This window comes from Spodoptera frugiperda, chromosome 18, assembly GCF_023101765.2.
Source record: "Spodoptera frugiperda isolate SF20-4 chromosome 18, AGI-APGP_CSIRO_Sfru_2.0, whole genome shotgun sequence".
Classification (NCBI taxonomy): Eukaryota; Metazoa; Arthropoda; class Insecta; order Lepidoptera; family Noctuidae; genus Spodoptera; species Spodoptera frugiperda.
The window spans coordinates 5566061-5579128 of NC_064229.1; the positions used below are offsets into that span (position 1 = coordinate 5566061).

Consider the following 13068-nt stretch of genomic DNA (forward strand, 5'->3'; position numbering starts at 1 on the left):
AAGTATACTGTATATAATAATATAAATAAAACAAACACAGTTAATTAATAAAATATATTATTAGACTGTAAAATATACGGATACATCAACGGGGAATATTTGAAAATAGATTTATTCAGATCTTTGTTGCTACATACATACTAGGCAAATATAGATAATACGATTTCTCCCGTAATTTTAATTAAATAGCACGGCGAGACAAAACACAAATTACAATACAACTTTTACAATTTCACAAGTTGAATATAGTTTCGAGATCATTTTTACAATAGCAACGACAAATTATTGAACTGTTTTCATTTTCAATTTGTTGAGTAAATAAAGTTTACCTACGTTCAATCAAAACTTCCATACCAGCCCTCACGCAGTCCTTTCGACGCCATACAATAATTACGTGACTTAGATTACATTAAACGTGAACTATCACAATAGGAAACATAGAATACTATCAGTCTTTATCTTAGAAGACACCAGGAACAGGAACATTCGTTTACTCCAATTTTGTATGTGTGTACCTGTAACAAAGATACAGAGTTATAAGAAACTTTTAAGGCAAGAAAACTCTTTGCGTAGGCACAGACACGTGCTACAGTTTTAAGTTGGCATCAGTAGGTAGGTACGTGAGTACCGGTTACCAATATTTTTTCTATGATAATCGTGTTGTGTAAATACCAGCTAATAATATCCTCTATCATTTTTATCTAGATATACATAAACTATTGCACCTATTTTCTCACAGATCTAGATCATTCATTTATAGATTGTTGTTTTGAATCTTAGCCGCACCCCCGTTAACCTATGACAATATTTAAATCACCAGGAGGTTGAATAACAAGTAAACAGAAAATCAATAATTGAATATCGTCCATAAACAAAACAGAATTGCAGAACATTAGATATCTATGCCGCTAATAATAAACAAGTGTTGCGATGAATAGTAGCATATCGGCATATCGGCCAGTATATTTCCCTGACAACAAACCCTGGGGGGGACCACGATACTGGAAGGGACACATAAATCGATCCTTATCGTACAATAAAGAGAAGCAGCCCTCGCCTCTCCCAGTGGATGTTTGTGCATCGTGTCGTGACCCTAGATAAACTTATTATGATGACATCAATTATGCTCTGTCTCGTTGTGTGCTGTGGAATAATACAGGTTCGTTTTGTTCCTCTCAAATCTAGAAACTTTAGTTGGACTGTACGTTTGTTTTGTAAAATTTGTAAAGGCTTCTTTTTTATGATATTTGACGTGGGTAATGCTCGTTATTTCTAAACTGAGGTATATAGTACACTTGTGTGTAGTGTGGTAACATACCTATTGCCCAAAAAACAAAATGTTTAATTTTATTTTAAATCTCGGCGGATGTCACCTAGTTTATAATTAGTTAAATTAGAACAATTTGTTTTGAATGGCCTTTGCAAGCGCAATTTTATAACATTCTGTTTTACGCCTAGAATATTCCAGAATCGGCTAGTGTATTTCAATTATAACGGATTTTTTGTAGATCCGCTGACTAGTTTAAAACCAAATTATTTGAAAATTTAAAACAACAGTCAGGATGTAAGCTAGTCAAATCATAATAATTAGTATGAATCCAATAATGTCATGTTATGTTCAGGTCAATTTGTTTTCTAAAGGTTAATTAGCACTAAGTTTAGAATGTATTATCACGAAGAATTAGCGCGTAATCTAGTGTCTCTTGATAGAGCATCGGTCTGAGGCTAAGCTAAACCTGAATGCCATCTTAGACCCAATATACCAGTGATGTTACAAGTGACTGAGTATTCTGTATATTGTGGATATATTGGTAAAGAAAGATAAGGATAAGATAAATATAATTGATACTAATAATTTGATATTTGTAATACACTTTGTAATACACGCTATACAGCCTACATACAGGGGATTTGCTTTCAACTGTTTGCTCTGTACACCTTACGATTTAACTATAACACATAGCATATTATATTTTATATTTAACTATAACGCATAACAATTACTGTCTACCTACCTAAGCAACAAATAAATATCTATAGTCTTACTTCTACCATTCTATATTGTTACTATCCCAAATACCAACCCATATAGATAAGTAGGCACACAGTACATAGTAACAAACCACGGATTATTGTTATGACATGCAAATAAAATAACAAATAGATATTTGACTAATAGTCGAGATAACTGTATCGCAGCACTTAGCAACAGTTGATAGCCGAGCATTCACCCCCCGTATATACATAATGTACTTACATAAGTTACATTATATAAAAAGTAACTTGATATAGAGAAACATGTAATTTTTCGCACTGATAGTATTATCACACACTCCCGCCTCCGTTCGAATTGTTCTGGTGTTGTTTTCATTGCCATAGAATCCAATACGGTCGATAGTGATAAACAAACAGACGGAAAGAAAGATATTTTTATACTACAGACCTAATTATTATTAGTTATCGGGATGAGTGCAAAAAAATAAGTATTTTTGTTGTTGTGCGAGAGTGCATGGTTTGTGAATCATACTCGTACGATGTCATTGTACCTATGTAGTTGAATTTAAATTAATTTACACTTGAATTAATTAATTTCTTTTATGTTTGTTACCGTATTTTTAGTGGAAAATGAGTTTGTGAATTGAAACTACTTCGCCTAATATTTACTTTTGTAGGATTATTCAGTAGTTTTGTCATGCGATAATATTATCGAGCTTTAGGACTTTTTAACCGACTTAAAAGGGAGATTCTCAGAATGAACCAATGAATGAATGAATTATGTTGCGATTTTCAGCATAGTATTTTTCAAACTTTTTTGAGGAGGGAAATCATTCAATGAATTTTTTTGCCTTGGGCGATGCGAGAGGAAGTGTCAGACTCATACTAACTAAAAACCACCCGTTCCTACTTCTGCTTTTCGCACCGGAGCCTTGGTAAACTCGCTAATCCGCAGCTCGGGATCAGAGTATTTTTCAGACTAAGAAGAAGGTTTTAGGGATATTACCTAACTTAGAAAATATGGAGGCGATAATGTTTTTATACTAAGCTTTTCCATAACGATCTGTTAAATGTTAATTCTATCGCCTTTGCAATACAGATTACATACAGACTGTTCTGTAACATGCTTATCCTAACACGTGCAGCGCACGTTCATTTACAATTAAATTTACATTCATAACTCAAAAGATAGGCATTATACGGTGACGTATTTAAATAAGGTAGTAATATAGGTAGTAAAGAGGTCTTCTACTAACACCACAGATAATAAATACACTTTATCAATGATGAGCCTATGAGTGTTAACATAGGTACCTAGTTTCACTAGCTATCGCGATATATCTACAAAATCAATAACTATAATATCTGAATAACATACATGTTTATAATCTTGTAATCAGTTGTTTATTAGAACCGGGACTGCACTAGCTATTTCCATGTAAGTATAAATTGTAATATGTAAGTATCTCACTGGGTACTTTGGTGATTCCATCTTTCCTTTGCATGTGCATATTTATTTAATCTTTAATTATGGCTATAGTTAGATCAGGACATCAATGGCTAGTCTTTCAGTAGATTTGGCTACTCTACAATCTCTACTACATTTTGTATAGTATCTAATACAAAAGTGTCGCCTATGTCGACGCCATAGGGGTGCGTTCACATCTGACAAATGTGCTGGCGATGCAAGCCTCCCATAAACTGCGTATAGGAACCTACTATAGAACAATATTATTTGTCGATGACTGGCGTTCAACCCTGTCAATTTTATAAAAATCCCACAACTTAATTAACCGAGTAAAAAGCCTTTGTTTAACTCGATGTATCAAGGTAATCGATTAATTACTTATTACACAAATAAAATAAGAATTAAATCATTTTAATTAGTACACTGACTTTGTGTTAAGAAATTGTTATAAATTGTGACTCTTAACAGTTTTATCAACATTTTATTACATTACATACGTAAATCTAATAAATCAGTACCTCTATTTACTTGTTTTTCTTCTTGTCGAGTGCCTACTTTGTTGCGATTCTACTGCCACCGTAAATCAATTTATCACTAAGATAACGTACTAATTAAGCGAAACAAATTATTCCAACACGTATCGCTCGGATTGATATTTAACTTTTCCAATTTTTTAATAAAATTACCATAAAGTAATCGTAAGATACTAGTTTATTTTTTTAAATCCGTGTTCCTGTTTACAGTTTTGGTTATAATAAAAGCCGTTCGATTTTTAAAAAATGTCAATTAGATAATCTAATTAAAATTGGTGCCAGTGTTCACTCATAGACATTTTGTTTTTCTTTTTAGCGGGAAATAATTCTACACGCAAAGGTTTCTCGAAACGTCCAGCCTATTCAAGAATAGGGAATTTATCAGTGCCGTGATCCATAACCACATTGTAATCGTTATCAACATAAAATCCTTGTTGTTATTTATAGGTCTCACTATTTTAATAGACGTCACATGAGAAGATCGTATTCATTATTATCTGTGTACCCTTGACTGCGAACATTTTACTTTAATAACGTTGAACCTACCAAGTATTGATCTCATTCGGACAGGGTTAAACAGTATCGATTATTGTGTACGCGATACGTTTGTTATTCAATTATTTTTAGTCTGTGTCAGTGTTCATTTCAAAAACAAGCTGATATCTAAAATAAAATGGGGACAGCTTTATTATAATTTGTAATGTGCGTGAGATACCTATTTATACAACAGAACTCAATTTATTTTTCAGGTCTATACTGTACCAATTAATTTTGAAGGAATATTCCAAAAACTTCTAGTTTGATACGGCAAACAGCAAATATAAATGCAAAGATGTTTGTTAATGATAATGACCTTAACACGATTTTTGAATGCGAAAAGACAAAGCGAGGAATTGTTCACATGTAGGTAGGTACAAACACCAAATGTGTCAGTCTATCAGTGTTTTGTTAACATTAATATATATTAACACAACAAGCAATCGTCCGATTTTCAAAAAATCGCTAAGTGTCTTTACTCTCCTAGTCATAAAGCTAGCTTGGTAGGGGTACTTAGGCTCAACCTAGCTACTGCAATTAAGTATTAAGACAAAGTCTTTTTTATATCATCAATATCCTATAAGGGTCCACTGTTGAGCAAAGGCCTTTTCTCATACGGAGGAGGTTTAAGCGAAGTGTTTCTTATACTAGATATAAAATAATTATGTTTGAAACTTACATGGTTCATCCGAAAACTTGCTGTGCGGCGTACGTGATGTGTAAGTAGCCGTCGTGTGCTCGAAATTGCTCGTACGCCTGCGCCATCGTCATACTGTGACTCGCGAGCACTTTGTCGTTCACCAGCAAATACAGCGCCTGTGACAATGGTACATGTTTAGAAGGACATTCGATAGAAACTTAACGACAAATAAGGACAGATCGTACATTACATAGAGGTAACGTCACGCCTTTTATCCCCGAAGGGGTAGGCAGAGGTGCACATTATACTACGGAATGCCGCTATCCGCTGTATTCGTATACATATGTATACGGAACATGGAGAATATTAATAAATGCTACGGAAAACGCATGTGATGTGTTGATGGCCAACAAACGGAGCGTAGCTCGTAGGCGCAATGCCTACACCATCGCTACGCTGCGTAGCATACGTAGCATCGTATAGCGTTCGTAGAGTGGAGTCGCGTAGTAATTTTCATATTTATAGTATTCTATATACTTTTTTAGTTTACTATGTATATTTAGTTTTAGAATATTTACCTGTGAATCTCTTAATTTCATCTTTGTTCGTATTATGTAAAGGAACTGGGACATTGTGAGCTCTTGTGGCACTAGGAATTTGTTTCTGCCTAAAGCGGGCACCTCTCGTTCTCTTGAGTATCGCTCCACGTATAACTGAACATATTTAAATATTTATTAGAAAATGCATTATGAGAAAATATGAAGAACATAAAAAAAAATAAGGCAAGATCAGTTTTTGTGAGTAAATAAATGAAGTCTTTAGAGATTCTGAATACACAAAGTTAAGCTAAGAAATAGTCTGTCATCAATTATACACAAATAATACTTACGGGCACTTTATTTGGAAACCTATGTCTGATTGCCTGAACCTCTTGGTTAGACTGTTTGATGTTCATTTCTGTAACAATAATGTAAAATAAATTTAGATGTAACCAGCAAATATGTATATGCATTGCAAAGCTCCAACTAATACTGTGACTTGGATATGAATTACAATGTTAAGGAATAATGATTCCTTCAACAAACTACCTACAACAACTAAAACTTTGTTTCACTTAGGATGTAATATGAGCTGAAGATAAGAGATCACAAATCTTGTTCTTGTCAAAAATTACTAACTCTTTAATAACTTTGTAACACTTTTATCATAAAACACTTATCACCAGAAACATTTTTTTTAATAAGCTTCTGGTCTTTTTTTGGGCCTTTTTTTATCTTATAAGCCGTAAACAACTGTTTGCTTGTTTCATCGTCGACTATCGTCTCGCAACCGCCGCCGCCCATGGACACTCGACACCCTTCCAAACTTAAACTTTTATTTTATTTTTATTATAAGTTTTTAGTAATGTACGTCTTTTGGCTGCTACGATGATAATGAATGCATAGATATAAGATAGGGCACAAATAAATAATTCAAATAGTACTTTAATACCTCACCATCTTTATAGCCGAAGACCTCTTGTGACGCGTAAGTGATGTATAGGAATCCATCTTCGTCGCCATAGTTGTCGTACGCCTGTGCCATTGTCAGACTCATGCTCAGCATCGATTTGTTGTTTATTATCAGATATAAAGCCTGCAACAAGGAATAATTGTTACTCCTTAGTACATCAGCTATCTGCCAATAAGTTCCATCGAAATCGATCCAACCATTTCAGAGATTAGCCGGAACAAACAGACAGATAAAAAGTTAAACCTTTATAGTTGTACCGATTGTTGTCAGAGTTAAACCGATAGTATAATCGGAAAAATCTGAGTAAGTATCCGTTTATCAAGCTATGTTTCTTTGACTAGGCTAGCCTTTAAAGTATGAAATATGAATTATTGGTATCTTATGCTACCTCAGCCAATTGTTCAGGTCACTTGAAACAAATCTAGTTTATGAACTTATGTACTATGTAATATTATCAATTAATTAATTCATTTATCTGTAAAGCTAATTGATTGATTACTGGATTACATCAATAATACTTTTACCCATCGATAGTGAATGGTTACAACCAGATTTAACTAGACTAGATCGAGACCTAGACTTTAGTATCAATCTGTGTGATACGTGTCAGAATTCTGTGCAGACGATCTGGCTGATTGTTTTAAATGTCTGTTGTAAGTTATCGATTCGTTCACAGAAATATGGTCTTTATAAGCTTGAAATACTTACTTGGTTAGGTTTTATTCGTATCCTATTTCTTATTATAACTAGAAACTGTGACATGGTGATATCTTCAGGAACTAAGAACTTTGATTTGTCCAACGTTGGGAGGTTTCTTTCTTTGTGATAACGTTCTACTATTAGCTGTAAACAAACATACAAATTAATTTATAGAACTTAAATTATGGCGTGTTTCAAAAGCTACTAAACGATGCCAACTGATCGTGGCTTATCGTTAAGGCATTAAATATAAACAAGCAAGCACACTTGTGTAAAAGTATTACGGTAGAAAACTTACGGGTATTTTGGTGGGAAATTTGCTTTTTATTGCCATTACTTCCTCCTTTCTGCTTACTGTAATAAAGAAAGGAAACAATAAATATATTTTCTGTATCATAATTCTAACTTTAGTGAGACAAATTAAATTAATTGTGCATACACAATGTATTCACGAAACTGTTTGACTAGGTAAATTATCGTGCAATGCTATTCATGAATATAAGCCCTCAACGTGGCTCGAAACTAGTTGGGTTACCTTTTCAAACAGTTACGTGTGTAGGCTATGAACCGTTATTATTGTATAAAACATAGTAATGGTTTAAATTAAAGTATGACGATCAATAACATCCAAGTTCTTTGCACTATTTATCAATGCGACTGCTAATCAACTTTTGCATTTGCTCGAGGTATTCATTATAAAAATTACGTATTTATATAAAATATATTTAACGTAGCAAACGAATCAATACCTTGGTACTGTCACGAGGTTTAAGCAGTCCATAATTTCAACAATGGTTTTCACTCAGAACTTCCTCTGAAGAAAAAAGAATAATAATGTACTCTCAGTACATTATTATTCTTTTTTTTCTACCTTGGCCCTGCATTAGGTATTTTTCCTGTGTTGTGGTTGCGTTTACAAATACATATAACAACCAGACCCGAAAAAACAACGATCACATAAAGAGTTGCTCTGTGCGGGAATCGAACTCGCTTCACATTGAGCGGCAGGCAGTTGCCCAACCATCGCGCCAACCGTGCAGTCACATTAAACATTATATACTTTATAAACTTTTCTAGAATTAGAAGAATTTACAGTTGTGTTAAAATCACATGTATCGTATCTACAATCTACAAGACTATTATGGGCAGAATCAACAAGAAACATGACGTGATGTATGACGACAAAAACTTAAGTAAATTTGTCTAGTATATGTCAATATTACTAAATATCAATTTGATTTTGATACGTACAATCGTTAAAGTTATTAAAATTATGTTAACTTTCCTACATAGGTACTTATTTACTCAAAATTATCTTTAAAGTATAAAAACACTACTTATTCTAAGTGTGTCATTCGCGATAATAATTTTTTTGAAGACCCCAATCTGTACCTAATCATCAGACCACCACAGCTGGGGCCCAGTGGTGCTGATGCCGACCCGGAGCTGCGGACTGCCTATCGGGTCACCGGGGCTCCGGCTTGAAAAGCTGGATTAGGAACGGTGTGGTTTTTAGTCAGTAATTCTCACATTCCCTCTCGCCTCGCCCAAGGCAGATGTCATTGGATGATTTTTCCCCCTCAATCTATAAATCTACTTTGATGACATTATATGAGACCCATAATTATGTCCTATGTGAATTGATATATCCACAATTAATGTCGTTTTATGGTAACACGAGCGTGGTCACGTTTTACTAAATTAGATCAACAATTATATTAGCCAATTTTAACGCACTGATAACTAGAACTAACGTACTAACATAACACATAATCTGATGGTTCAATGAACTTCATAACTGCATAAACAATTTGCTAATTATACATACCTACATAGTTATATCGTAAATTATCAAAACATCTGTTTCGAGATCTCAAATGGGCTATTGACATAAATTTAGAATGATCTATCTGAAGAGTTATCGGCCGCCGTGTAGTGGTAAACAAATTAAATCGATTACTTGTTACATTGGATTGTTTATTACAACTATTTGGTACTTATTTGAAGTATTTGAACGACAAAGTAAACAATTCTTGGTGTCCTCGGTAAAGAGCGTTCTAGCAACATTATTTGGTTTGAAAATAACAGTCTTTGAAGCTTCTATCTTTCCATATAGCTAAATGGGTACAAACCTATCAATTGTTCATGTCTAGGAACATTAATTTATTGATGAACAAAAAAAGGAATTTCTGAGGCTATTTAAAAAAATTTTTTTCTTCAAAGTATACACTCACTGTCATTGGGTGGATTGATATTGATACTCTTATATATTAAAGTGCAATTAATCTTAAGTACAAGTATCTATTGCTACTTAATAACACTTTGTAACACACGGACTTTGAAATGGAAAATCTTAACTAATATATAATTAATGATAATGTAAAAAAACAAGACTTACTGAAAGGTTTTTTAGATTTGAAGCACTGTTTCACATTGTGATTCACATCGTGTTTTATTAATGTTGTTATGAAGTTCAACTCCATTTTGAATTGGCCGATCTCACAGTTACCACGTTTGGTCTCGCGGTGTCGTGCACTAGGCGCGCAGTACGAACCTCGACTACAGCAATGTAAATATCTACGGCACTTTTATCATTTTAACATGGACGCACGGAGCACGCTCGTAAACAACACGATAATCAGACCCCTTTTAATTTCTATTATTCATAGTTGCATTTCACTTTGAGTGATAGTGATTACTCTATTACTGGCCGTTTGTCACGTATTTCTTTATTGATTTATTTGCATAATACCCTCGATAAGACGACATTTGACAGTGATTGCTCTTTCTCTTTTTAACATTACTGTGTTTGAGAGTAAATATTAAAAATTATTAGCTAGCTATTGTTAGCTACCGAATTTGAACTTTGGTGTACATTAATAAGAACTACAGAAAGCGTCATGAAACTTTTTAAAAGGTTTCATGGTCCTTTATTGATAGGTATAGTAGATAGGCTTTCTATACGTTTCTACATTTACAGGTAATCCAGGCTCAAATCTTTTTAAATGAACCTATGACCGTACCCTACTGATACTTAAGAATTTTCTGACGACAATATGTCTCTTTACCCACCAAGGTTGGTACCTGTTGATATCAACTCATGCCTTCGACCGCTTCTATCCAGTTAAATAAGATGGCGAGGAAGAAAATAATATTATCATTAATTTTATTTATCTGTGTACGTGATTAGTACATTAGAAACTAATTGAATATTAATCATACGTGGTTGGAACTCAAAACCTATCACACAGATCACAAAACACCCACACATCTCTAACTTGGTCCAGTGACTGCAAGCTTGACGCGGGGCCCCGGGTTCCTTTTCAGGATTTGTCAAAGGATGAGGAAACTTTTTTCAAGGGGGGAATCATCCAATTACTTCTCCCACCTTGGGCGAGGCAAGAGACTCAGACTCTTACTGACTAAAAACCACCCCGTTCCTACTCCTGCCCTTCGAGCCGGAGCCCCAGTAAACCGGATGAGTGAGACTTGGTGTCCAAAATTGTGCCCGAAGCATTTCGATAAGTTCACCTCCTGTCTTCTGTTAATATTATGCAGAACCGTGTGTAAGTAGAATAAAAATAAAATTGAGACCCATAAAGCAAAACCTAATGATAACCCCACGGTTTCCTCTACCGGATGTTTGCTACAGACCTGCCGATATATTTTGACGGAAATATTTTAATCTATCGCAACTATGTTGAGAAAGGTTAGACTAATTAGTATTAATTATGATCTATCCTCTAAGCTAAGTAGGTAGATATATCTACCTGATATAGGCTAGGACAGTGTGATTACTGCGTGAACATCATAACGTGAATAAAGGATGTTCCTCGATAAACCAACGTGACATTGTCTCTGTGTATATCTAGCTGAAGTTTCACGTGGCATTACACGGCTGGTGCAGTGGCTGGGACATCGCCTGTTACGCAACGTGTTGCGAGTTTGGTTCCGGTAAACAACTCAGTACTATTTCTGATATAAGTTAAGTATCATATTTAAATGTTGTTATGGCTTCGTATGTAATTTATATTAGTTTATTTTCGTGATACGAGAAAAATAGCTAACGTGTGGAAATGGTATGTGCAAAAATTACTCGACCCCGCGCGTGGTCATTCGATGAGCGTGTCTCTTGCAGATGTCCGCTTAACAGCTTTACCCTTTAATAGCTACGATGACATACCTAGTAGGTATATATCTTTTATTTCCCTGAAAGAGCTTACTCTTTTATTAGGGCATAGAAAAAGCATTATAATTACGCATTTGAAGTTATTTTTAATCATCTCTATTCATAAATCCATGAACACTACATAGAAGAAGATAGTGACAGAGAGTGATTAGTACCACTAAATTAATCTTCTATCCTATATGAACCCTTGCTGGGGAGAATCCCGCCTACTAGTTCATTATAACTTCAAACAATAACTTGGCAACTTCTCAGAAAATATAACGGTTCCTTAATATTTCTGTTTGTCACCTAATTAAACAATTTGTCATTCGGTCAACAATATCGACACATATTGGTTCATTGTATCATACGGTACAGAACACCAATGACCATTCGATACAAGACTGTAAATTATATCTATTAGTAGCCACACCCCTAATTTGACCTTAGGACTAGCTATAAAGAGGATACCTCGGAGAAAACTGTAAGTGGCACAGAAATCGCTACGAGGCCAAGCAAAAATCCTCAATCCATTGTCAAAATTCTTAACCTTAACGACTTTCTACAACAGAGGAATTATTTTAGTAGGTACTTATTTAACGGTATTTATTTAACTTAAGTGTCGAATAGGTACCTACCTCTTCAGAGCATTTCAGGTGTGATGTAAGCTATATTTCTGTAGATGTACGGAAACTATAACACAGACTATAATGAGTACCATCTATGCGCATATAAGTACCTACACTAGCAACGAAATATAATAATATATTGTAGGCAAGCAAGTATAAATAAAGGAATGTTTTGATGTTTTTAAGATCTATGACGACAAATGACGATAATACGATAATGCTCGTAAATGAGGGGTGTCTAATTAGTTTCTGTATGAGATATCTAAAATAAATATGGATTACTAATTGCTTTAGGCATTTAATATTATGGAAATAGCATCTCCCATTGAGTCAACAGGAAGAGATATGTACCTAACTTTGATCTTGATAAATGATGAGACGATCAAACAAGTACAATACTTGCCTTTAAGCCTAGACCTACATAAGTTACATAACTGCATTGTGTCTAGTTAGGATAATTTACAGACGCTGTGTAACCAACAGCTTTTTTAGAATAATATTGAGTCTTGCATACATACTCTAGTATGGCATAAAAAGAAAGACCAGAAGAAATGATGAGACGAACCAGTGAAATAACGACACGCTGTATCTACAAAGTCTTTAAAAACTTATAGATTTGCTTACATTTTATTATTATCAGTCATCTGCATTCTGTATGAAAAATGAACGTAAATTTATTGAACGCAGAATTTTCCTCACTGACGTTTCCGTTCCTTTACACGTCTGCTATCATTCTTCAAAAGCACTATTCAATAAACTATTTGTATTTTTTTTTCTCACGAAATGTTTCATATTACAATAATTATAAAATATCAATTTAGTTAAATATTATCAATCTTACTGGCAAAACTGCTTTTACGATAGTGGGTCATAAACAGAATCCCTAA

The 13068-nt window shown here is 34.2% G+C and overlaps 1 protein-coding gene across 1 annotated transcript; it reads right to left on the reverse strand.

Annotated features, from left to right (window-relative positions):
* Positions 1 to 39: 39 nt before the first annotated feature.
* LOC118278297 (uncharacterized) lies at positions 40 to 10105 on the reverse strand. Its single transcript, XM_035597531.2, has 8 exons — positions 9783 to 10105; positions 7683 to 7738; positions 7394 to 7528; positions 6670 to 6808; positions 6063 to 6130; positions 5752 to 5886; positions 5213 to 5349; positions 40 to 515 (listed from the first exon to the last, which is right to left on the reverse strand). Exons 1-7 carry the CDS (start codon positions 9865 to 9867, stop codon positions 5218 to 5220), a joined length of 750 nt encoding a protein of 249 aa, XP_035453424.2. The 5' UTR covers positions 9868 to 10105; the 3' UTR covers positions 40 to 515; positions 5213 to 5217.
* Positions 10106 to 13068: the final 2963 nt, after the last annotated feature.